Genomic DNA, 27,426 nt, shown 5'->3' on the forward strand with positions numbered 1-27,426 from the left:
GGAGCAGGCAGTTGGGACTAGTTTAGTTTGGGATTATGCTCAGCATGGACTGGTTGGACCCGAAGAGTCTATTTCTGTGCTGTATGACGCTATAACTGTTAACATCCTGATATTTTTAACACTCTTCTGGGACTGCGGAGGTTCTTAGTCTAACCACTGCTAGCAAATAAGCTACTGTCATTATTTCCAAGTGTGAACACTTTACAGCTTCTTCTCTGTAAAACAATCAGGACCTCCTTTCATCTCTAATAATCAAATCACCCAGACATGCTGACAGGCAAACTTCAGAACAGGTCACATGACCCACTCCTTCAATTTACCTTAAATTTAAAGACACAGTCACAAGAATAATATACACATTATAATTGTAACAAATGCACACTTACAATGCAAGTCTATTTGATGCAAAACACAGATTTTTGTACTGCAAATTCATCATAGTAACACTAAACCTTCAATGGCAAGTAGACTTAGGACCTGGCTTAATGTTATACTCTAAATTAGAAATGCAGGTACAGATCTGATTCAAAGATAGCATAAGAAAATGTTTGCCAATATTAATTCAAAGCTTTATCAGCTTCTTACTGTACCTGACCACAGAACTGGTCCAGATTCTTTAATCTTTTGGTTAACTGCAGTACATCCCCAATCCTGATTGTCTCCATTCACATTTTCTGCAACAGAAAACGGAGTTTCAGATATATTTCAAGTTAAATAGTTATAATTTCTGAAGTAAATGTACCTTAAACCCAGAGCAATCAGCACCTTCTGAATCTCTGCAGCTCTTAACTAAAGTTCTTCAAAGATTTGGCAAACTAGTCATGAAGGTGATTTTAGAACTTTTAATTTGGTTGTGTTTATTTTCCTTTGAGAACAAAAATGGCAATGAAAACAAACGGTGATCCATTAATCAAAGAGAGGTTTTGCGATGCCACGTTTTTATCAGACCAAAACTTTGACACAGAGGGAGCAGGTGAGAGAAAACAGCCAAAAAGTTGTTGGGTTTTTGTTTCGACCTGCAAGCTACAATGGGAAAACTTAGCAACATTAAACTGCTGAAATTTTTTTTTAATAAGAAAAAATCTTCTGTGCTCCAGAATAACTTCTTTGTGCCAAATCTAAATAACTTGTTCATTCAGCATGAAGTGCTGATGACAGTAGATTATAAATATTTCAGAGATAAATGCTACAGTAACATCATTCCACAATTAATGGCATCACCTTGGCCTGCAAGTTCCTTTCCCCTTTGAAAGGTACGTTTTAATTTGTACTGCAATTACTGGAATAAATCATACTAATAAGACAGACTACATTAAACTTGCATTAGTTTCAACCAACTCTTTCCCTTTAATGAAGCATAAACTCATCTTCAATTTAGGAAGCCCCTCAGTTCTTTTAAATAACATACTTGACACATGAACCTTATTTTAAAAGAATTACCTGCTAACAACTGATTCAACTATCTAGGATTATTTACTAAAACATCATGTCTGATATTGGACTGAAATATGACACAGATCTTATTTCAGTGGGAAGATAATGACACCGTGGTATCTTAGTATGTATTGAGCATTTTTGATGCTAAAAATCAAAACCAATTTCAAAATAATATGGAAATTGATGGGTTACTGTCCAAACCAGTCATTGATTAATTCACAAGTTCTTAAATTTACACGTTTTCATTGAATAATATTATTCAATTAGTTGCATTCCTCAGCCTTTTATTTGCTGTTCTCACATCCCAAAGTACATTTTCTCCATATCGTACATAGCAAGTGCATATTCTCAGCCCTCACATAGCTTTAGCTGTCCTTCTCCCCCCATTTTTTTACAGCAGGATGGAGTTAGATATTTCCTGGGCATTTTTCATCGCTACAATAAAAATGGCTAGAAATAATCCAGAGTGCCGAGACAGATTCTACTACTGTTAAGATGATCAGATTTTGCATCTTGGGATTCTGCGTTCAGTTAACATTTAGAGTGGATTCTGCAGACTCAGAGACCTGAATCTTCTATGCAGCTGCAATGCTGGGTACATACAAACATGTTTGTGTGCAGCACCTGACACCATTCCACATTTCTCCCATGATCTTCCAACTTCATTTGTCAAAGAAACATGCAGCAGCCCTGGAGAACATTACTGAAGCAGAGTGGGAGTTGGAAAAGAGGGAACACTCCTCAGTTTACCAATTGCCATATGAGCTCCAGAGTTTTAGGTGGGTTGTGGAAGGAGGCAGGGATGAGTCAGTTTTGTTGTTACTGAGGTGTTAGACCAGGTTTTACACCAGTGCTTCCAAAACGTTTTTTCTACTATAACACCATTTCAAGGCTTGAAAATTGTCACCACCTCTCAGTGAGAGTGAAAGGGCAAGGGATTGTTAGATTAAGAACAAGGCTGTTGTAACTCCTAATCACGGCAGCTATTATTGTCACAGATCTGGAGGCCCTAAGACCTTTCCTTACAAATCCACTTGGGAGTTCTCATTGTAAATCATCTAATATTTTCCTGGTTAATTACACAGGTGAGAATTGCAGAGCTTCGCCCCCACCCTCCCCCCAGGTCTCTGTCTCTAAAGTCTTTAAGACGTTCATGGAGGGTCCCAGAGAGAAGGAAAATTATCAATCAGAAGTTTAAACTTCCCAAGTAATTTCCACAGAGGTCTCCACACTTGCATTAGCTCCTGAAGCGCAGTTTTGGTCACATAAGAACATAAAAAACTGGAGCAAAAGTAGGCCATTCAGCCCACAAGCCTGTACTGCTACTCTATAATATCATGGTTGATAAAATAGGAAATCCCAGTGTTCATCAAAATCACTGCATCTGCACAGGGGCAGCACAGTAGTTCAATGGTTACCACTACTGCCTCTCAGCACCAGAGACCCGGGTTTGATTCCAGCCTCAGACAACTGTCTGTGTGGAGCTTGCATATTCTCCCAGTGTCTGCATGGGTTTCCTCCCACAATCCAAAGATATACAGGTTAGGCGAATTGGCCATGCTAAATTGCCCATACTGTTTAGAGGTGTGTAGGTTAGGTACATTAGTTAGCAATAAATGTAGGGTAGGGGAATGATTCTGATGGGATACTCTTCGGAAGGTCAGTACGAACTTGTACTGTAGGGATTCTATGAGATCTTGTGTGAAATTATATCGAGGCATCATTGCTAAATGGGTGGGTCCTCTTTATTAACTCTTCATTCAACTTGACATGAAATTTATACAAAGATTGATACCAAATTAGTTATAAACCTTTATGCCACAGAATGCCAAGCAGAGCTTGATGAAATGAATTTACTGCTTCTGTCTAGATTGCATTTTTCTGTGTTAATGTTCCATTGACATTGGCTAACATCTGTATCTTGTTCAGTGGCCACCGGTTATGCTTAAGCTTAGACTGAGAGAGCCAACACTTATTATGAGAAATGTTTGAGGACTCTGGCTCTATACTCTGAGTTAGAAGGATGAGGGGGGATTGACTTGAAGCTTACAGAATACTGAATGACTTGTTCAGAGTGGACGTTGGGAAAACGTTTCATTAGCAAGAGAGACTAGGACCCACAGACACAGCCTTCAAGTAAAGATAAGGCCCTTTAGAATGAAGAATAGAAGAAACTTCTTCAGCCAGAGAGAGGTAAATCTATGGCACTCACTGCCGCAAAAAACTATGGAGGTCAGGCCATATTTAAGAGTATATTTAAGAGAGAGAGTGAGTGACAGATTCCTAATTGTCAAGGGGACCAAAGGTTACAGGGAGAAAGCAGGAGAACAGGGTTGAGAGACCTATCAGCCCTAATTGAATAGTGGAGCAGACTCGATGTGCTGAATGGCCTAATTTCTGCTTCTATGCTTTATGTTCTTATTAACCGTGTAAAATATACTGGTCATATGGACCCTGTTTCACTCCGCAACATTCATACATCTGTATAGATCACTCACTAGTGATCAGGAGTGAAAATGTTGCCTATCAAATCCAGAGAAGTTACATTCAACTCCAGTTCTTTAATACCTTGGGGAGCTGCAGTCCATGTGGTGCACAGCATACGCTGGTGCTGTTAGAAAAGGAGCTACAGGACTTTGACTCAGTGATAGTGAAACACAGTGATGTATTTCCAAATCTACTTAGCTTATGGCTTGGAGAGAAACTTGAAGGTTATGGGTTTTTCCATGCATCTGCTACCAGTGCTCTAAGTGACAGAGGTCTTGGGTTTGTAGGATGCTGTCTAAGGAGACTGAGTGAGTTATTGGATATTCATTTTATCTTTTTATATAATAAGCTCTAAATATAATATAAATATTAATTCTTAACTCTAACACTAAGGGGTAGATAGAGGTGACAGCATTGTGGTAATGTCACTGGATCAGTAATCCAGAGGCTTGGGCTCATGCTTTGGGGACATGGTTTCAAATCGCATCACCGCAGGTAGTAAAAGCTGAATTTAATAATGCAACAATAACAACAACAAAAAATGGCTTAGTCAATACTGTCTACAGGCTATGAAATACTTCTGAAAAAGGCTCCATTTGATTCCATGGAAATAGCCCCAGAAAACACAAGTATAAATTTTCCAGTGTTTTCATTTTGACATAGCTTGTCAACTTTCTACTACACTCACAGTAGAAAAGATTCACATTCAGGACTTGTGTCTCTCTTTGGAAGCAGTATGAATCCTCATTTATTGGTAGCAGAGACTTATTGTAAAGTCCTTTCTGATAGTAACAAAACTAAACAAAAAGCACAATTGCACAAACTCCCAACCTACTTTTCAGGTAACCAAGGGACATTTGAAATTGTCACCTGAAATACCTATTAAAATCAAGCACCGGGCAGTCAGAAATATTAATACTGGAACAAGTCAGTATGATTAAAAAAAACTCAGTGAAATTTATGACACAATGGTGAAAATAATTTAAAATTGTACATGGCCAATTTTTGCAAAACAGTTTTTTTTTACTTTAAAGATTTTGAGCCCAGACTTTTCAGGATACGTTTAAGGAGGACTGTCCACAACTTCAGAATAGGAGATTCATGAAGATTAGGACAGGAGTCTTAAAATTGCAGTCTGTTACTCAATTCTGATACATTCTGCACTGTCCCCACAGACGATGTAATTGTTGAAATTACTGCGAACTTCATTTTCCTATTCCCATAGCACTGTTAGAAACCCTTAATGAGTTGACAAAATCTGAACAGTCAAGCTGGCCCTGAAAAGTTTTCATTGTGGAGTGAGGTTAAATTATGAATTAATAGATTTTAAGCTAATTTGTTTGTAAACACGTTGTTGGAACATTTTAAGTTTCTACCTACACCCAATATAACTGATCTTCTTTAAAGAAAAAAAGTGATTTCATTTTTCTGGTTTTGGTTTCCTGTTTGTGCAAATTCTTGAACGTGATTAGTTTCTTTGACAGGTTGATGACATCTCTATCGCTTCTTGCTGGGACTCCCTTGTACAGAACACTACAAATCGATTGTTGTACTACTGTAGGGTGATAGAGATGAAATTCTGACCAGACAGATTGCTTGAGCCAGCAACATGCTTAGTTCAAATGTGAGCATGGGCACTCTTATTTGGCCATTGACAATAGACTCTGGGCCATAGATTTCAGTGAGATTTTAAATACAAAGGTTATTAGAAAAAGCTATATACATAATAGTGACTACCTTTCATTGAAAGTCCAAAGTGCTTTACAAAGACTGTGATAAGTGTTTTAAAAATGCAAGTTGTTTTGTTTCACTGAACAATTTAGCCCAATGTTTACTCAAGTTCTTCTGCAAAACATTATTCTAATAATGCTGTTGACATGAGTTGGTTGGTGTAAAGATGTAACATTCTGTAAAATAAACAGTTTCATTTTGTTTCACAGGAAGGAGAATAGAGATTAGACTGTGCAGTGCAGACATATATTTTCAACAAAAAGGTCTTATCTTCAGTTGAAATAGTTAACCATCACTTTATGCTTAATGCATCAGAGTCATGTTTTGAGCACAGGTACTCTTCCCAATTGTTGCATCTTCTAAAGAAGAGTAGCCTCTCTTTGTTATAGTCTAGATTTTTCAGCCTATAATGCACATATGTATATCATATACTTCTTTAGTTTAAAATCATTTTCTGAATAGACATTTAGAAATTCTCTGGGTGAGACCGTAAGTTAAAGTCCAACAGGTTATATGAATCACTTGACACTCAACCACTTGACAGAGGAAATACCAAGTTAAAAATCACACAACACCAGGTTATAGTCCAACACGTTTAATTGGAAACACACTAGCTTTCGGAGCGAAGCTCCTTCATCAGGTGATTGTAGAGGGCTCGATCGTAACATAGAATTGATAGCAAAAATTTGCAGTTTGATGTAACTGAAATCACGAGGAAATACCAGGTAGCCTTATTGTGGCATGTTATCTTATGCTGGTTATTCACTTAGGACTGCCTCTTTCACAACACTCATTGTCCACAGCACATCCTCCTTGATAATGTGAAGTGCTATCCTCGGGTACAGTGGTTGTGAATTCAAACCAACTTCGCCCATTTTCAGATGCAGCAGCAGCATCTGCGAGTTGCAAGATTCATGCTCTGTTATTTCACCGTATTTCTGGGCCTGCATAATTTTACCTGGCAATGTATATCTGCTGTAAATGCTGGATGCACCCCTGCTAAAATCCCTGTGTATTTTCACATTTGGTTCTCAGTGGGATATGATGACAACTCAGCATAGTTTTCAGAAGAAATGGAGTTGGAGACTAGGAGGTAATTGGATCAGTAAATAAATGCAAATATCATAGAGTTCTCATTTTTAAACCCACACATTTGAATATTTCTATTATAAATTCCTGCATCAATATTTAGATGTCAACTTTTCTCAGTATTGATGCATCCCTCAAAAAATTCATATGTTCTGAATTTAAAGTGAGCTCAAAGTCATGCATCCTGAAGAAGTCATATCAGATTTGAAACATTAACACTGTTTCTCTCTCCCCACACATGACTTGGAGGTGTCAGTATTGGACTGGGGTCACATTCCCAGTTGGTTGTTGCTGTTCAAACAAAAAAGTGAGAATTGGAAGTGGGTTGCCTTTCAGCCTGAATTTTCCAGGGTGTTTCCTGGGGTGCGAGGAGGACGGTATGGCTGGGTGTGTTGCTGACTCAGTCCACTCATCCACCTCCCAGCCACTCACTGGCCTCACTGTCTCCCACCCCACCAATCACTAATTCACTGAACCACTGCCCCTCCATGGAGAGTCAGGCAGACTTTCATTCTCTCTCAGCAGCCTGGTCATCATGTGTCCACATGCTCAACCCCACCCCCAAGTCAATGTTTTCCTGAAAATCTCCTCATCCCCATCACACAGACTCACCGCCATGGCCGCGGATCTCAGGTTAAATTGAATCACTCACATTGCACTATTCCTCCAATCTGTGTTTATTTCTCACCTGCATTCGTATACAAGAGCTGCACTTCCAGTCAGAGATGATCAAAATTCTTCCAATTATTCTTACCTATATTTTGCATGATGGCTGGGTGTGGTAGATAGGACTCCTTAGCCAAGCCTGGTTTAAAGAAAATGGTTAACAACATTTAAAATAGCTACTTGGAAATTTGATGTAAATAAGCCAACCAGTTCACTGAAAAAAAAAGCAACCCAAGGAATTTCAACCTTTCAGTGGCAGTCACTTTCTCTGCCCCAGTATTTCTTTTGATCATAAAACAGCTACTATTTGGAAGCAAACAATTGGAAATGTCTTCCTATATTGTCAGCCTTTAATGTAAAATCATGATAGATTCCTGCACACATGAAGGAATAGGTGTAAAGGAAAGTGATACCTAATTAAAAAGTAATTACATAGTATGAACAAGCCCAGTAGGTCTAAATTTCATTGCATAACATAAACAGTAAGCAAAAGATTACTATTATTTCATTGCCAAATCACCTAGGGACTAAACAATAATACATATCACTAGATGTTATCTTCATCAGTTAAATACAATTGTGCACTGAATCTTTCTGGTGTTTCCCAGTGTAGGCTATGGACAAGCTTTTGCCACCACATTATAGTGGACAACAAAGAATGTCAAACTGGTATCTATACAAACTTACAGTTCAGTATTTTGTTTTTACAAACCATTTCTATGATTTTGGATCCCATTTTTCTGTATGAGTCTGTTCTCAGGATTCCAATCCTTATGGCTCTCCTCTTGAAGGGAATGCAGTTGTCCATCTTCCCCCACCAGAAAAGCAATTTCATTACATTCAACAGAATCATCCTCTGTGATGGGATGGGTATCCTGGCTCCTTGCTTGATGGGGTTCTTGAGAATTCATTACTTCAAATACAGTCACGGCAGTTCCTCACAATTTGCACATTTAGAGCGCAATGTTAGAGAAACAAGTATTAACTTTCGCTGTGAAATTTTGTTTTTCTTTCTGATCTCTTAATGTGTCCCTCTGGCATCTACAACACCTATAAACAAAATAAATCTATTAATTATTGCAGTTCTAATTATATTTAAAATTTATCATTGAAACAAAGCAGGTTCCATATTTAATGGCAGCTCAAAAAAAATCAAAGTTTTGAAACATACATATGGATGGGTTTGTCAACTGTAATTTATTCTAATTACCAGTAGTGAGATTTTTGAGTGGGAAATCTGCATAATTTTTAGAAGACTCCTACAGTTGTTATTTTCTCCTCGATATTTTTAACTCAATTTTCCATTTATTACTAAGTGAAAACAGCTTTAGAGACAATTCAACATTTATATACAAAACAAAATATTAAAAAAAACGCTTGTTCACGCAACAAGACATTTGACAAGATATGTGGAATGAATCTTATGGATTTTTGGAAAAGTGTGAATTGAGAGAGTTTGGCGGAGTGATTCTTGCTGTGAGACCAAACAAATTTTCTCGCAGTGTCTTACCAAACTCTCCGCATTAATTGGCTTTGGAGTCTTCATGGTGAGAATCACATCTTATTTCTCCCAATCTTACCACGCACTGTTCATGCAGTAACTCACCCCTCACTGGATATCCCAGAATGACCAGTACCCCTGCTGCCAGCCTCCTACTTAAAAAGGACATTGTGCACCCAGACAAACACTGTCAATCTGAAGCTGCCCCGCATTGTTACTGGTATCAGCCCCAGACATGGCAGACAGGAGGAAATAGACCCCAGTTTTTAAGCATGATCCTGGAGCTCCTGTAGATAGGGGTGTGCACAAATAGGACTCTCTCCTTTTTCTTGGACCAGCAGGACAGGCCATGACACCAGACCATGCCAGCATGCTCTGAGGTTGCTCCCAGTCACCTCAGCTGGGTGGAAGAATTACCTTCTTCCTCCCAGTGTTGGGCAATGCCCTTCGCCACTCCATCAGTGTCAATGTCACCATTTCCTCTGAAACTCTCACTCAGCCCCTCTACGCTACAGTATTCACTTCCTAAGTCTTGTGCTCTAGCCCTCTTAGTGTTCCCTCACCCACCTCAACTTGAGACACCATTGGCCCTGCATATCCTCTGCCCTGCCCATTCAGTCCCCTGCACCAACAGCAATAGCTGTATCACCCACTTTCAATTTTCATAATACCAGCTTCTCCCATTCAACAATAAAATGACCCATAATAGGGCAGAAAGAGTCAAGATGGTAAATGTGCTACCTGTCATTTAGCTCCTCCCCCTTTATGAGGGAAGGGCCCTGACACTCTGGCTACCAAAGCAGGGCATGGACTGGTACGGGAGGCTGCCTTTCACTTATTGTACCAGGATACCTTGAGCAAAGGCTATTCCCCTTGACTGGACTGAGTACTGTCGACAACTGTGGCAAACTTTCTGGCTTTGTGTTTTTGTTAAAGAGCATAGCAAAATGGTAATAATATTAGCTTGTTATCTCTGGTTGAGCAGGTAATGCACAAAAAAAAAAGGCAGGGCAATATAAGGCTTGGGTACTGTGAGCTATCAGGTAGGCAAAAAGTGAGTGAAACCACAACAGCACATTAAAACCCCGCAGATCCAGCCTGGTCCAGTCCATAAGCTGGGTGCATGCCCCTGCCACAGCATTACAATGATAGTTGCCGGTGCAGTCTTGCTGCACCAGAATTGCTCTAGCCTAGAAAAGATATAATTTGCTCATATTAAGGTGTTCATTATCAGAAGTTTAAGAACACTTTGTGCTAATGATTTAAAACAAAATTGCAATAGAACCACAATTTACAAAGCATGATACCATTCAATTCATCATGTCCGAGCTAGAACAATTTCAAACTAGCCACAATGCCTGCAGTCTCCACTACTGCTATAAGAGAGACTGAGTAGGTTGGGACTATTTTTACTACACTACAGAAGGTTGAGGGGTGACCTTACAGGAGTTCATGATTTTATAAAGGGCATAGATAAGGTGAATAACAGGAACAAGGGAGTTCAAAACTAGGGTGCACAGTTTTAAGGTGAGAAGAGAAAGTTTAAGAGAGACTCCTGGGACAACTTAAAAGGCATTTAACCTTGACAATCAGGCCTCCATTTTTCAGGAGGCAGCAAGGAGAGAGAAGCAGGGGCTGCCAAGAGGTAAGTTTCCCACTTGAAAAGGGACTTACCTCGAGAGTCAGATCTTTTTGTTTTGCAGCAGTAACAGCAGGAGCGACAACCGGGGAGCTGCTGGGAAGGAGAATCACTGCTTTAAAGAACTTACCTCGTGAATAAGGAACTACTGAGTAAGTAAAGTAATATATTTGGGCGGTTGCGTTACCCGAACACTACTTAAGTAGTGTCTCCCACCCATCCTCCTCCTCGAACAAAAAAAAAAGGTCCTGTGCACTGGATTGGTAAGGTGACTAGTATTTTAAAATTCTTTATTTTTCATTAGTCTCTTTTGGAATTTAGAATAGTGAGAATGGCAGTTAGGGCAGCCAAATGTTCCTCCTGCCGAATGCGGGAGATAAAGGTCACCATTCGTGTCCCTGCTGACTGCATCTGTGGGAATTGCACCCAAGTCCAGCTCCTCGAAAACCGCATTAGGGAACTAGAGCTGGAAATGGATGAATTTCGGATCATTCGGGAGGCAGAGGCATTTATTGAGAGGAGTTACAGGTAGGTAGTCACACCTCAGCTAAAAGAAAAAGACAGAGGAGTTACAGTCAGGGGACGGAAAGGGAACTCGTAGGCAGTGCAGAAATCCCCAGGTGTCAGATTTGGAGGTAGGTGAGCACTTTGGTGATAGTGACTACAATTCGGTTATGTTCATTTTAGCCATAGAAAGACATAGGTATATACCTTAGGACAAGAGTTATAGCTGGGAGTAAGGCAATTATGATGCAATTAGGCAAGATTTAGGATGCTTAGGATGGGCACAATTGAAATGTGGAGCTTATTCAAGAAATAGCTATTGCATGTCCTTGATAAGTACATACCTGTCAGGCAGGGAGGAAATGGTCGAGCGAGAGAATTGTGGTTTACTAAACAAGTTGAATCTTTTGGCAAGAGGAAGAAGGCGGCTTACGTTAGGATGAGACATAAAAGGTGCAGTTAGAGCATTGAGAGTTGAAAGCTAGCCAGGAAAGACCTAAAGAGAGAACTAAGAAGAGCCAGGAGGGGACATGAGAAGTCATTGACAGATAGTATCAAGGGAAACCCTAAAGCTTTCTATAGGTATATCAGGAATAAAAGAATGACAAGAGGAAGATTAGGCCTCAATCAAGGACAGTAGTGGGAAGTTGTGCATGGAATCGGAGGAGATGGAGAAGCATTAAAATGAATAATTTTCATTAGTATTCATACTGGAGAAAGAGAATGTTATCAAGGAGAATACGGAGTTACAGACTACTAGACTAGATAGAACTGAAGTTCACAAGGAGGAGGTGTTAGCAATTCTGGAAAGTGTGAAAATAGATAAGTCCTCTGGGCCGAATGGGATTTATCCTAGGATTCTCTGGGAAGCCAGGGAGGAGATTGCAGAGCCTTTGGCTTTGATCTTTATGTTGTCATTGTCTATAGGAATAATGCCAGAAGACTGGAGGACAGCAAATTTTGTCCACTTGTTCAGAAGGAGGGGAGTAGAGACAACCCTGGTAATTATAGACCAGTGAGCCTTACTTCGGTTGTGGGTGGTGTTGTAAAAGGTTATAAGAGATAAGGTTTATAGGCATCTAGTAGAGAGGAATACGTTGATTAGGGATAGTCAACATGGTTTTGTAAAGAGTAGGTCATGCCTCACAAACCTTGAGTTCTTTGAGAAGGTGACCAAACAGGTGGATGAGGGTAAAGTGGTTGATGTGGTGTATATTGATTTCAGTAAAGTTCCCAATGGTAGGTTATTGCACAAAATATGGAAGCATGGGATGGAGGGTGATTTAGAGGTTTGGACCAGAAATTGGCTAGCTGAAAGAAGGCAGAGGGGGTTTGTTGATGGGAAATATTCATCCTGGACATCAACTACTAGCGGTGTAGTGCAAGAATGTGTTTTGGTCCACTGCTGTTTGTCATTTTTATAAATTACCTGAATGAGGGCATAGAAGGATGGATTAGTAAATTTGCCGATGACACTAAAGTCAGTGGAGTAGTGGATAATGCTGAAGGATGTTGCCGGTTACAGATGGACATAGATAAGCTGCAGAGTTGGGCTGAGAGGAGACAAATGAAGTTTAATGTGAAAAAGTGGGATGTGATTCACTTTGGAAGGAGCAACAGGAATAGAGAGTCCTGGGCTAATGGTAAGATTCTTGACAGTGTAGCTGAGCAGAGACACCTCAGCGTCCATGTACAGAGGAACCTCAATTATCCGAATATCAATTATCCTCATGAGATCAAGATCCCGATAAAAACATTACATCAAAGACATATTTCCAGCACTAACCGTGTCTATTGTTTACAGTGATTAAACAGGCACTGTCTCCAAATGATTGACTTCCCGTCCTCTCTCTCCCCCCACAGTTTCCCTGGAGTTCTACACAGGGGTGTGCCCTAAACACCGCTTCCCCAAATAATCTCTCCAACGTTGCCTGTACAGGGCAGAGGTGGAACCTGTCAAAAAGTTGCAGTGAAAAGGTGTGTGTGTGAGAGAGAAAGAGTGTGAGTGCTGAAAATGTGTTGCTGGAAAAGCACAGGTCAGGCAGCATCCAAGGAGCAGGAGAATCAACTTTTCAGGCATGAGGCCTTCTTCAGGAGCCCCTGCTCCTTGGATGCTGCCTGACCTGCTGCGCTTTTCCAGCTCTGATCTCCATCATCTGCAGTCCTCACTTTCTCCTGAGAGAGTGAGAGAGAGAGAGAGAGAGAGAGAGAGAGATGCGTGCATGTGCACGGGCAGCAGCAGTAGTCTTGTTGTTGGTGTCCAGTCTGGCTGGACGGTGTTGGATGGGGGTGGATTGGGGGGCACGGAGGGCAGTGTTGGGGGCTGGGGTGGGCTGTATTGAAGGGGAGCATGGTCAGGGGCAGGCAGTGATGGACAGGGTCAGCGCGGGGGGGGGGGCTGAGCAGAAGAGCATTGCTAGTTGGGGTTGGGGGGCAGTGATGGATGGGGTTGCAGGGAGCAGTATTGGTCAGGGGCTGGGGCTGCAGGCAGGGAGCAGTGTTGTACGGGCGCAGGGGGACAGGCGGGGAGGGGGAAAAAGCAGGGGCTCACACGTGGTATGCTGCTGCCTCATCTGAACAGGGAGCAGACAAAAAAAGTCTCTGAACCCCAGAGGAAAGGCATTTAATTGATTCACCAAATAAATCAATTACCTGAACGAAATAGTGCCCGCCCATCTCATTCGGATAATCAAGGTTCCTTTGTACACAGATTCCTGAAAGTTACCATCCAGGTTGATAGGGTTGTTAAAAAGACATACGGTTAGATAGCTTTTATTGGTAGAGGGATTGAGTTTCAGAGCCACAAGGTCACGCTGCAGCTGTACAAAACTCTGGTGCGGCCGCACTTGGAATATTACACACAGTTCTGGTCACTGCATTATAGGAAGAATACGGAAGGTTCAGAAGTGAACTGCTAGGATGTTGCCTGGTATGGAGGGAAGGTCTTTGAGGAAAGGCTGACGGGCTTGAGGCTGTTTTTGTTAGAGAGACGAAGGTTGAGAAGTGACTTAATTGAGACATATAAGATAATAAGGGTTAGATAGAGTGGACAGTGAAAGCTTTTTTCCTCAAATGGTGATGACCGGCACAAGGGGACATAACTTTAAATTGAAGGGTGATAGATATAAGACAGATGTCAAAGGTAGTTTCTTAACTCAGAGTGTAGTAGAGGCATGGAATGCACTGTCTGCAACAGTAGTAGACTCACCAACTCTAAGGGCATTTAAATGGTCATCGAATAAACATATGGATGAAAATGGAATTGTGTAGGATAGGCTTCAGACTAGTTCCACAGGTCGGCGCAACATTAAGAGCCAAAGGGCCTGTACTGCGCTGTAATGATCTATGTTCTGTACAATGTTTTCATACAGAGGGTGGTTTGTGTGGGGAATGAATTGCCAGAGCAAGTGGTAAATGCAAGTCCAGCTATAACATTGAAAAGACATTTGAACAGGGACAAGTATAGGAAAGGTTTAAGAGGGATGTGGACCAAACACAGGAAAATGGGGGTAGTTTAGTTTTGGAAACTTGATCGGCATGGATGAGTCAAACCAAAGAGTCTGTGTCCGTTCTGTTTGACTATAACTCCCTCCACCTCAGATCTTTATCTGCTGTTCCCTAAGACTCAAGATCTCTACGTCAACCAGTTCCTGGGGCAAAGCATTCCACCTGCAACACATTTCTGACACTTGAAAAGATATCAGCCAAACACCACCTACTTTCCCAAAATTGTCAGTATGCAGGACATCAGATGCATAAATTCCAGTGAACACAGACTTGCACCTCGAAACATCCAAATGTCTTGCAAGTTTTGCATGCAACAAACTTTGTTTTGAAAGCTAGTTTCAATAATACAGAATAACTTTTTCTGAAGATTAAGGTGGTTTTCTACATTCGTTTAAAAACCACTTTTCTGGATTTTAAAATGAATCCTCTCACAATAGTAACTCTACAAATCACCTTTGCTAATTAAAACTAGAGAGCAATTTGTATGAATAAAAACTTCTGCCACAGACTACAGTAAGTGCAGGTTTCTTCTGAAGTCTTTTCATAAGGACTCAACACAAAAAGTAGAGCCAACCACAAATGAAAACTGTCGGCCACTCAATCTCAATTTAAGAATTTGTTCACTTTATTTTCCTTTGGGAAAGATCAGTACTCTGTGGGAAAAACAGGGAAAAAAAGATTTTCTCATTGGGACTTTCTTTATCCATTGAATAGTTTCACAAAAATGCTGTTCAAGCAAAAACATTTACTTGCTAAGTTTGTTTTGCAGAAGTCTCCTTTTCCGGATGTAGTGTTTTTCTTAGATACTTTGGCTCTTTCACACAGGAAAGAACAAAGGAAGATGGGTGAAAGTCAGGAAATGACTGGCATTAGTTGATGAGCTGTTAAACTTTTTGGAAGCAAGAGAACAGTCCAAATGCAGCCAAGTTCAACTTTCTATCACATTGCTTAGTACTTTTGAGAGGCTTTTGAAGCACTTTAAACCTAACCCGTTGAGAAACTGATGGGATCAGTTGCAATTCTGGTTCTACACCAAGCACAATTGTAATGTTAACAGATTAAATTTGAATATCTCTCTGGAAATTAATATTATATCAAACTGCACTGAGTGAACATTCTGGAAGTGGAATGCAGGAATGTGAATGACTCCCATTCCAATTAGACAGTCATTTGCTACTACTTCCTCTACTATGATCAAATTAAACTATCATTCAATCTCTTCCATTCAGAAATGCTTTCTAGCCATCCCCTGAAGCTGGGAATATCACATCTACATTGTCTGGGGGAATCTCTAAGTCAGGAAATCATTTGCATAACAATTCTCCAGGATTAGAGCATTTACATTATCTCTGAGGATGATCTCATCTGACCATTGTACCTGGGGTAACACGTGACTGTGAGGGAGTGACTGAGGGTTGTCTTGAGTGGCATGTGACAGTGGGGGAGCGGCCAGAGTATCTGTGAGAATGACCAACTGACCTGCATAAAGGGAATGTGTTTTCTTTGTTTGGGGCCTCAGTTGACTTGACTTTGCACGCCTGCAAAGAGGGTCAAAGGGGTCACCCAGCTTATACAGGCTTTAATAAACTTTAACTGTTTGTAAACGTTGGTGTGTGTGTGTGAATCCTTGGGAAAAGAACCAAACATATCTTGGCAGCAGTGGGATTCCAACATACATGGAGCTTCCAAGTGAACTGAATAAACAATTGTCTGAGTGTTGGTTGCATGAGACGGATAGGCCCACAAGGTAAGCTTCACCTTGATCTCACTCTCTCTAAACCTATCACGCAGTCGACACCTCATCTCCTGGGACTCGGTGGTGATGGAATCTTTAAGGTAACTCGCACAATTGCACATCAACAAGTCGCCTTACACAAAGAGGGTTAAATCTGGGTTAGAGCCCGATAGTTACATTGAGGGTAGAGTCCCCAGAGTTAACTCAGGGTTAGAGTTCCCAGGGTTACATCAGTGTTAGAGCCCCCATTAGAAGTAAAGTTACAACTGTCAGTGTGAAGTTTGCACATTCTCCCCAGGTCTGCATACATTTCCTCCGGGTGCTCCAGTTTCCTCCCACAGTCAAAGATGTGCAGGTTAGGTGAATTGGCTATGCTAGATTGCACATAGTGTTAGGCGCATTAGTCAGGGGTAAATATAGGGTGAGGGAAATGGGTCTTGGTGGGTTAATCTTCAGAGGGTCGGTATGGACTTGTTGGGCCAAAGGGCCTGTTTCCACAGTGTAGGGAATCTAATCTAATCTTAAGTGAAAAAGGGGTTAAAGTCCTCTTGGGGAAAAAGAAGTTTAAAGTCATCTATGGACACAAGGTTTGAGGGTCTAGTTCATAATAAAAGTTAGAATTTGGTACTACTTAGAATTATTGCCTTTATGCCCCACACCTCCCCTTAGAAGTACTTTTAGGACAACATGGTGTCACCGGGAAAAGGGGAAAAGAGTGGAGCTGGTCTGCTCAGATCCTGACAGTAAAGTACATTAACTACTAGGGAAGCTTTGTCTGGGTTTTTGATGTGGGAATCTCAGTTTCTGAGCTGTGGACTCCACTCTGCGAGTCCTTCTTCTGGGGAGAAGGAGCTCGGACTGCAGCGCCATGTAGTCCGCTGCGAGGCTTTTCTCTTTGTGGGTGTGATTTCATCAGGAGGACATGGCTAGTCTTTTTAAATTCCCTACAGTATGAAAACAGGCCCTTCGGCCCAACAAGTCCATTCCCTTATATTTATTCCTGACTAATACATCTAACACTATGGGCAATTTAACATGGCCAATTCACCTGACCCGCACACCTTTGGATTGTGGGAGGAAACCTGAGCATCCGAATGAAAGCCAAGCAGACACGGGGAGACTGTGAAAACGCCACACAGACAGTTGCCCAAGGCGGGAATCGAACCAGAGTCCCTAGTGTTGTGAGGCAGCAGTGCTAACCACTGAGCCACCGTGCCGTTCCTATTTCCTTTGCAGCCTCATCCAGTGGTTGGGTGGCGCTCCTCATTGCGGTTTCCACCAAGGTAAGGATGTTTTAGTGATCTTTTTGTGTGCATGTGCCAGGTGCTTTTAAGTAACTGTTTGCCTTGTTTGAATCCGGATCTCAATTCAATGCATTTTGTGGACTGTGTAATGGGGCAGATTTTGTTTTTACATTGAAATTGTACAACATTATATCCTAAAATTATCAAAATTGTAACATTAAAACAAATTGAGTGAGTGCCTCGAGCTCCTGATGTGTTCGAAATTCTACAATGCCTAATTTAAAAAAATTGTCAGTGGTCATGCTTTCACCAAATGACAGTACTGTATTAAAATATCTTGGCATTTTTTTAAAAATGCAGAGTGCTCACAAAAAGAAGAGTGCATTTTAAGTTTGATGTTTTGCTAAGATTTTAGCGAATATTAGAACTTGAGGCTGAGCTGTTTCAGTTCTATCAATTATTGTTAAGACTTCATTAGCCCCCTTCATAATGCAAATTCAAAAAAATGTTGATCTCTACCAAAGTTGTCAGTGTAATTCCGACTGTTTTATTTGGGAAGTTTCATTTAGAGAATGTATTTTAATATATTCTGCACTTAAATCTGAACTGAAACTACCTCTTAAATGGGTTAAGCACAGGAAACATTTTGTTGTTTCCTTGCTGTTCCAGATTTTAGAAATATTTTTCTTGACAGCTTTCACATTAGCCAAGTCTCAATTTGTTAAAGGAAAATAATTTTTGAATAACCTGAATGAGATACCAGAGGGTTTGATGTTAGGATTGCTGTTCATAAATGACTGAATTATTTAGGCAGTACAATTTAGAAGTTTATGGATTGTATAAAACTTGATAATGTCATAAACGGTGAACAGAGTAACAGACTTCAAGATGACTGAGAATGTTGAAATAGGCAGTCACAATTTAATGTAGTTAAACGTGTGGCTGTCTTCATACTAATAATCACCTTGGCAAGGAGGGAACGAGAAAGGAAATGCAAAGATACTTTCAGCAGCCAGCACCATCTTTAAAAGTTTTTCCATTCACAGGTAAATTCACTTTTAGACCACCATCCACCCCTCCATGACCTGATCCAATCAGCTCCTCCGTCACGAGCACAAAAGGTAAAGCAGCTAACAACGATGAAGAGGAGGTCCATATGCTTTCTGTCAGTGGCCTTCCTATGGATATTAAACCATATGAGCTTTACCTTGTCTTTCGATCATTTAAAGTGATATGCAGGTTCAAAGTTTGGGAGAAGATTTGTAGCTCAAGTGCTCGTTGTTGTGGCGCTGTTCGCCGAGCTGGGAATTTGTGTTGAAGACGTTTCGTCCCCTGTCTAGGTGACATCTTCAGTGCTTGGGAGCCTCCTGTGAAGCGCTTCTGTGATCTTTCCTCCGTCATTTATAGTGGTTTGAATCTGCCACTTCCAGTTGTCAGTTCCAGCTGTCCGCTGCAGTGGTCGGTATATTGGGTCCAGGTCGATGTGCTTATTGATTGAATCTGTGAATGAGTGCCATGCCTCTAGGAATTCCCTGGCTGTTCTCAGTTGGACTTGTCCTATAATAGTAGTGTTGTCCCAGTCTAATTCACATTGCTTGTCATCTGCGTGTGTGGCTACTAAGGATAGTTGATCATGTCGTTTTGTGGCTAGTTGGTGTTCATGGATGCGGATCGTTAGCTGTCTTCCTGTTTGTCCTATGTAGTGTTTTGTGCAGTCCTTGCATGGGATTTTGTACACTACACTGGTTTTGCTCATGCTGGGTATCGGGTCCTTTGTTCTGGTGAATTGTTGTCTGAGAGTGGCTGTTGGTTTATGTGCTGTTATGAGTCTTAGTGGTCGCAGTAGTCTGGCTGTCAGTTCGGAAATGTTCCTGATGTATGGTAGTGTGGCTAGTCCTTTGGGTTGTGGCATGTCCTCATTCCGTTGTCTTTCCCTTAGGCATCTGTTGATGAAATTGCACGGGTATCCGTTTTTGGCGAAAACATTGTATAGGTGTTCTTCTTCCTCTTTGCAGTTCTGGTGTACTGCAATGTGTTGTGACCCTTTTCAATAGTTCTTGATGCAACTTCTTTTGTGTGTGTTGGGGTGGTTGCTTTCATAGTTCAGGACTTGGTCTGTGTGTGTGGCTTTCCTGTATGCCTTTGTGGTGAATTCTCTGTTCGGTGTTCTCTGTACCATCACGTCTAGGAATGGGAGTTTGGTTGTCCTTTTCTTCCTCTCTAGTGAATCGGATTCCTGTGAGTGTGCCGTTGATGATTTGGTGTGTGTTCTCTATTTCTGTGTTTTTAATAATTACAAAGGTATCATCTACATATCTGACCCAGAGTTTGAGTTGAATTTGCCGTAAGACTGTTTGTTCTAACCTTTGCATTACTGCTTCTGCTAAGAGTCCAGAGATGGGTGAGCCCATAGGTGTGCCGTTGATTTGTTCATATATTTGGTTGTTGAATGTGAAGTGTGTTGTGAGGCACAGGTCCAGTAGTTTGAGTATGCAGTCTTTGTTGATAGATTCAACGTCCTGTTGTCTGTTCTGTATGTCCAGCAGGTTGGCTATTGTTTTGTCGATAGAGGTGAACAGTGCCGTTACATCGAATGAGACCATGGTATCTTCCTTGTCTATGTGTATATTTCTGATGATGTCCAAGAATTCCTGTGTTGATTATATGAAGTGTTTGGATCCGCTGAACAGGTGTTTCAATTTCTGTTGTAGTTCTTTAGCCAGTTTGTGTGATGGTGTCCCTGGTAGTGATACTATGGGTCTGAGTGGGATGTCTGGTTTGTGCACTTTAGGTAGTCCATAGAATCTGGGGGTGTTGTTGCTTTCAGGTTTCATTCTTTGTAGGTCAAACCTGGTTATCTGTCCGTTTTTTTTGTAGGTTCCTCAGTGTGTTGTTTCTCCTATTGATGAGCTGTGGGTTGGGGTCAACCTCCCACTTTTGGTAGGTGTTGGTATCTGCAAGTAGTTGTGCTTTTTGGATGTAAATCTGCTTTGTCCAGGATGACCATCATTCTGCCTTTGTCTGTTGGTAGTATGATTGTTATTATCGTTTCTTAGTGACTTTCGTGCTTCCCTCTCCTTGGTATTGAGGTTGTGTTTGTCTTTTCCTTGTTATCAGGGGTATGATACTTTGTCTCACTGTTTGTTGTGTCTCTTCTGTCAATCTATTGTTCCTGAGTGCATTCTAGTGCTGCTAGGAAGTCTGCTGTCTTGGCAGCCCTGTGGTTGTAGTTGAGTCCCTTGGCCAGTATTGTTCTTTCCGTGTCTGTGGGAGAGGTTTCTAACCCAGGTGTGTGTTGTGGTGTCCTCTTTCTTGTGTGTTAGTTTGGCCATTTTTTCTCTTAGTGCCTTTTTTTTGCGGTATGTCGTCCTGTTCTGTCCTATGGTGACGGCCTGTTCTATGGTCCGGGTCCATTCCTGATTGGTGGTTTTTGAAATTAACGATTTTTGGCACGCGATTTCTTGTCTATTTGTGACGTCTGTTGTGAGCGTCTGTAATCATTACCTGGATCATCCTGAATCCATTCTGTCTGGCTGTGTCCCTGGCCTGTGGGTTGTTGACTGGTGGTCTCTATCTGACACATATTGGAAGGATTCGATTCTTTTGGCATTCATGCAGGAACCGGTGTTGTTTGTATGTAGTGCTTAGGCTGTTGGCACAGGAAGCACTGAGGATGTCACCTAGACAGGGGACGAAACGTCTTTAACACAAATTCCCACCCCACAGCTCACCAATAGGATAAACAACACACTGAGGAATCTACAAAAAAAACAGACAGATATCCAGGTTTGACCTACAAAGAATGAAACCTGAAAGCATCAACACCCCAGATTCTATGGACTACCTAAAAGTGCACAAACCAGACATCCCACCAGGGACACCATCACACAAACTGGCTAAAGACCTACAGCAGAAACTGAAACACCTGATCAGCGGATCCAGAAACTCTATACACTCAACACAGGAATTCTTGGACATCATCAGAAATATACACATAGACAAAGAAGACACCATGGTCTCATTCGATGTAACGGCACTGTTCACCTCTATCGACAAAACAGTAGCCAACCTGCTGGACATACAGAACAGACAACAGGACGTTGAACCTATCAACAAAGACTGCATACTCAAACTACTGGACCTGTGCCTCACAACACACTTCACATTCAACAACCAAATATATGAACAAATCAACGGCACACCTATGGGCTCACCCATCTCTGGACTCTTAGCAGAAGCAGTAATGCAAAGGTTAGAACAAACAGTCTTACGGCAAATTCAACTCAAACTCTGGGTCAGATATGTAGATGATACCTTTGTAATTATTAAAAACACAGAAATAGAGAACACACACCAAATCATCAACAGCACACTCACAGGAATCCGATTCACTAGAGAGGAAGAAAAGGACAACCAAACTCCCATTCCTAGACGTGAACACCGAACAGAGAATTCACCACAAAGGCATACAGGAAAGCCACACACACAGACCAAGTCCTGAACTATGAAAGCAACCACCCCAACACACACAAAAGAAGTTGCATCAAGACACTATTGAAAAGGGTCACAACACATTGCAGTACACCAGAACTGCAAAAAGAGGAAGAAGAACACCTATACAATGTTTTCGCCAAAAACGGATACCCGCGCAATTTCATCAACAGATGCCTAAGGGAAAGACAACGGAACGAGGACATGCCGCAACCCAAAGGACTAGCCACACTACCGTACATCAGGAACATTTCCGAACTGACAGCCAGACTACTGCGACCACTAAGACTCATAACAGCACATAAACCAACAGCCACTCTCAGACAATTCACCAGAACGAAAGACCCGATACCCAGCATGAGCAAAACCAGTGTAGTGTACAAAATCCCATGCAAGGACTGCACAAAACACTACATAGGACAAACAGGAAGACAGCTAACGATCCGCATCCATGAACACCAACTAGCCACGAAACAACACGACCAGCTATCCTTAGTAGCCACACACGCAGATGACAAGCAACATGAATTAGACTGGGACAACACTACTATTATCAGGCAAGCCAAACAGAACAGCCAGGGAATTCCTAGAGGCATGGCACTCATCCACAGATTCAATCAATAAGCAAATCGACCTGGACCCAATATACCGACCACTGCAGCGGACAGCTGGAACTAACAACTGGAAGCGGCAGATTCAAACCACTGCAAATGCTGGAGGAAAGATCACAGAAGCGCTTCACAGGAGGCTCCCAAGCACTGAAGATGTCACCTAGACAGGGGACGAAACGTCTGCAACACAAATTCCCAGCTTGGCAAACAGGATATGCAGGTTCACTGGTCAAGCAAACATCAAAACAGCCAGTTGGCTTTGTTATATTTAACAGCAGAGCAGAAACAGAAGCAGCAAAGAATGCTGTATTCACCTACGCTGCTGCTGCTGCACTGCGTGGTCAGATGCGCTGAAGCATCTTTGGAAGGATGGAAGTCTTGTCAGCTTTGTTAAGTATTTAACTGCCCTTATCCAAGAATTCAGATTTCTCCATGGAGTTATGTAGGAAGACAGAGTGGACTTTACTGAAGGAGGTTTTGGATAACTGGCTCATTTCCTCTCGACTTGGAGGGGATGGAGTGGTCACTAAGGACTGTAGATTTAAGAAGTTCACTGGTGAACTATTTTTTCCATGTGGGAGGATCTCATTTACCACATGGACTAGAATTTTTTTTTGTTTTAATCACTGCATGATGTATATCAATAACTTGCTTAAATACTGACTGTCAGAGTCTTATGAAAGCTGGTAGTGTAGTTTCTGTCATCATAGAATGATAAAAGGGAGGAATGTCATGTTAGAAGATTAAATGGACATCAATGTAATATTAAAGGGTTAAACTGCACTGAGTGAACATTCTGGAAGTGGATGGGAACGGCAGTCATGCAGGAATGAGAATGACCCCCATTCCAATTAGACACAGTAATTTGCTACTACCCCCCCCCCACCACTATGATCAATTAAACTATTATTCAATCTCTACCATTCAGAAATACTTTCTAGCCATCCCCTAAAGCTAGGAATATCACACCTGCATTATCTTGGGGAAATCACTGAGTTAGGAAATAGTTAGCGTAATGATTCCCCAGGCTTAGGGCATTTACACTTTGATTATCGGAGGATGCTGTCATTCTACCATTGTACCTGGGATAACATGTGACTGTGAGGGATGACTGGGGGTTTTCTTGAGTGGCATATGACAATGGGGGAGTGGCCAGAGTATCTGTAAATATTACCAACTGACTTGTATAAAGGGGATGTGTTTTATTTGTTCAGAGCCTCTTTGACTCTACCTTGCATGCTTGCAAGGAGGGTCATTGGGGCTCACCTAGCTTGTACAGCTTTTAATAAACTTTTAACTATTTGCAGAAGTTTGTGTGTGAGAGAGAATCCTCAGGAAAAGAACCTAACAACTTCTCTTTCATAGTTGGATTCAGTTCTCAGCATATTCCCAGTTCACAGTCAGAGGAATGTGCTGGCAGAGAGCAAGCTGGTTTGAAATGTGTCTACTTCAACACCAGAAGTATCCTAAATAAGGTAGGTGAGCTTGGAGCATGGATACGTACCTAGGACTTTGATGTTGTGGCCATTTTGGAGGCATGGATGGAGCAAGGTGATGTTGAGGGTTCCAGGGTTTAGATCTTTCATTAAGAACAAGCAAGGTGGTAAAGAGGGGGAGGTGTGGCTTTGTTAGTCAAGGTTAGTACAACAGTGGCTGAAAGAACTTTTGATGAGGACTTTCCTACTGAGGTATTGTGGGCTGAGGTTAGAAACAGGACAGGAGGTCACACTGGAGGCTTTTTTTTTAAAAAAACTCCAAGCAGAGTTCTAGGGAGGTGGAAGAGAGGATTGGCAAAATTATTCTGGGTAGGAGTGAAAGGAACAGGGTGCTCATTATGGGGGACTTTAACTTTCCCAACATTAATGGAAATGCTATAACTCTAGTATGTTGGATGGATCAGTTTTTGTCCAATGTGTACAAGAAGGTTTCCTGACACAGTATGTCAAAGGGCTGACAAGAGTGGAGGGCACACTGGATCTGGTGCTTGGTAATGAACCAGGCCAGGTGTTTGATTTAGTTGTAGGTGAGCACTTTGGAGAGACAGACTATAATTCAGTTATGTTTAGTTTAGCGATGGAAAGGGATAGGTACATGCCACAGGTCAAGAGTTATCGTTGTGGTAAGGGCAATTATAATGCGATTAGGCAAGAATTAGGATGCATAGAATGGGATAGCAAAAAGGGGATGCAGACCATGGAGATATGGAGCTGGTTTAAGGAACAGATATTGCATGTCCTTGATAGGTATATCCCTGTCAGGCAGGGAGGAAGTGATAAGTAAGGGAACTGTGGTTTCTACTGAAATTGCATCTCTTAGGCCTCCTCCTTCTGCTTATGTGTTAATGAGGTGATGGAGAGTTATAGATCAGCTAGGGAGGATTTAGAGTTAAGAGCAAAGAGAGGACATAAGCAGTCTTTAGCAAACAGAATGAAGGAGAACCCTAAATCTTTCTATAGGTATGAGGAGTAAAAGGATGACTAGGGTAGGAATAGGGCCAATTAAAGACAGAAATGGGAAGTTGAGTGTGGACCTAGTGGAAATCTGAGACATGCTAAACAAACATTTCTCTTCGGTTTTCACTCAGGAAAAAAGGAGAATATTGTAGAGGAGGAGAATGCGGTATGAGATATTAGACTAGAAAGGATGCAGGTTAGTTACGAACAGGTGTTATCAATTCTAGAAGGAGTGAAAGTAGACAAGTCCCCTGGGCCTGAAGGGATTTATCTGAGGATTCTCTTGGAAGCTAGGGAGGAGATAGCAGGTCCTTTTGGCTTTGATATTTGAGTAGTCATTGTCTACAGGTTTAGTACCAGAGGACTGGAGAATTGCAAATGTTGTGCCCTTCTTCAAGAAGAGCAGTAGGATGACTCTGGTAATTACAGACTAGTGAGCCTTCTGTTGTAGGAAAGATTTGGGAAAGGATTGAAAGATAAAATTTATTATAATCTAGCAAGCAACAATTTGATAGTCAACATGGTTTGTTAAGGACAGGTCATGTCTCAAACTTCAGTATTTTGAGAAGGTGACCAAGCATATAGACGAGGGTAAGGCAGTTTGTGGTATACATGGATTTCAGTAAAGCCTCTGATAAGGTTCCACATGGTAGGCAGTTGGAGAAAATGCAGAGGCATGGGATTGAGGATGATTTAGCAGTTTGGAATAAAACTGGTTTTCTGAAAGGCAGCGAGTGGTGGTTGATGGAAAATATTCAGCCTGGAGTCTGGTTACTAGTGATGTGCCACAAGGATCTGTTTTGGGACCACTGCTGTTGGTCATTTTTATAAATGACTTAGACGCAGGCATGGGTGGACGGATTAGTAAGTTTGCAGATGGCACTAAAATCAGTAGAATAGTGGAGAGTTTGGAAGAATGTTGCAGGAGGACTTGGATAAACTGCAGAATTGGGCTGAGAGGTGGCAAATGAAGTTCAATACAGCTAAATGTGAGGTGGGAAGAATAACAAGAAGGCAGAGGACTGGGTCAGTGGAAAGACTCTTGGTAGTGTGGATGTGCATCCCTGAAAATTGCCACCCAGGTGGATAGTGCTGTTAGGGAGGGATATGGTGTGTTAGGTTTCATTCCTAGAGGGATTGAGTTCCAGAGCCACAATATCATGCTACAACTATACAAAATAGTGTACAATTCTGGTCCCCATCTTTCGGGAAGGATGTGGAAGCATTGGAAAAGGTGCAGAGGAGATTTACAAGGATGTTGTCTGGTCTGGAGGCAAGTTCTTATGAGGAAAGGCTGAGAGACTTGGGTCTGTTCTCATTGGAAAGAAGGTGGCTAAGAGGGGATTTCATAGAGACATACAATATGATCAGAGGATTAGATAGGGTAGACAGTGAGTAGTTTTCCTAGGATGATTAAGTCAACTTGTACTAGGGGGCATAACTACAAAGTGAGGGGTGAACTTTTGTCATTTATGTAAATGATTTGGTTGCAAGCATAAGAGGTTCAGTTAGTAAATTTGCAGATGACACCAAAATTGGAGGTGTAGTGGACAGCGAAGAGGGTTACCTCCGACTACACAGGATCTGGACCAGATGGGCCAATGGGCTAAGTAGTAGCAGATGGAGTTTAGTTCAGATAAATGTGAGGTGCTGCATTTTGGGAAAGCAAATCTTGGCAGGACTTGTACACTTAATGGTAAGGTCCTAGGGTGTGTTGCTGAATAAAGACCTTGGAATGCAGTTTGATCGCTCCTTGGAAGTGGAGCCGCAGGTAGACAGGATAGTGAAGAAGCCGTTTGGTGTGCTTTCCTTTATTGGGCAGAGTATTGAGTCCAGGAGTTGGGAGGTCAGGTTGAGGCTGTACAGGACATTGGTTAGGTCACTGTTGGAATACTGTGTGCAATTCTGGTCTCCTTCCTATCGGAAAAATGTTGTGAAACTTGAAAGGGTTCAGAAAAGATTTGCAAGGATGTTGCCAGGGTTGGAGGATCTGAGCTATAGGGAGAGGCTAAACAGGCTGGGGCTGTCTTATGGAGGCTTAAAGTTATGAGGGGCATAGATAGGATAAATAGACAGTCTTTTCCCTGCGGTCGGGGAGTCCAGAATTAGAGGGCATAGGTTTAGGGTGAGAGAGAGGAAAGATATAAAAGAGACCTAAGGAGCAACTTTCACGCAGAAGGGGTACGTGTATGGAATGAGCTGCCAGAGGATGTGGTGGAGGCTGGTACAATTGCAACATTTAAGAGGCATTTGGCTGTGTATATGAATAGGAAGTGTTTGGAGGGATATGGGCTGGGTGCTGGCAGGTGGGACTAGATTGGGTTGGGATAT

At 41.7% G+C, this 27,426-nt stretch overlaps 1 protein-coding gene across 4 annotated transcripts in view; it reads right to left on the reverse strand.

Moving 5' to 3' along the window:
* Nucleotides 1–27,426, reverse strand: part of LOC132825671 (zinc finger protein 85-like) — a 92,222-nt gene that overhangs the window by 61,383 nt on the left and 3,413 nt on the right. For all 4 annotated transcript variants that reach the window (XM_060841050.1, XM_060841049.1, XM_060841047.1 and 1 more), the window contains exons 2-4: nucleotides 8,123–8,460; nucleotides 7,499–7,549; nucleotides 591–674 (exon numbers count right to left, since the gene is read on the reverse strand). In XM_060841050.1, the coding sequence (XP_060697033.1) occupies nucleotides 591–674; nucleotides 7,499–7,549; nucleotides 8,123–8,321 (334 nt within the window). In that variant the 5' untranslated portion in view covers nucleotides 8,322–8,460. The remainder of the gene's footprint in view (nucleotides 1–590; nucleotides 675–7,498; nucleotides 7,550–8,122; nucleotides 8,461–27,426) is intronic.

This window comes from Hemiscyllium ocellatum, chromosome 21 (assembly GCF_020745735.1).
Source record: "Hemiscyllium ocellatum isolate sHemOce1 chromosome 21, sHemOce1.pat.X.cur, whole genome shotgun sequence".
Taxonomy (NCBI): domain Eukaryota; kingdom Metazoa; phylum Chordata; class Chondrichthyes; order Orectolobiformes; family Hemiscylliidae; genus Hemiscyllium; species Hemiscyllium ocellatum.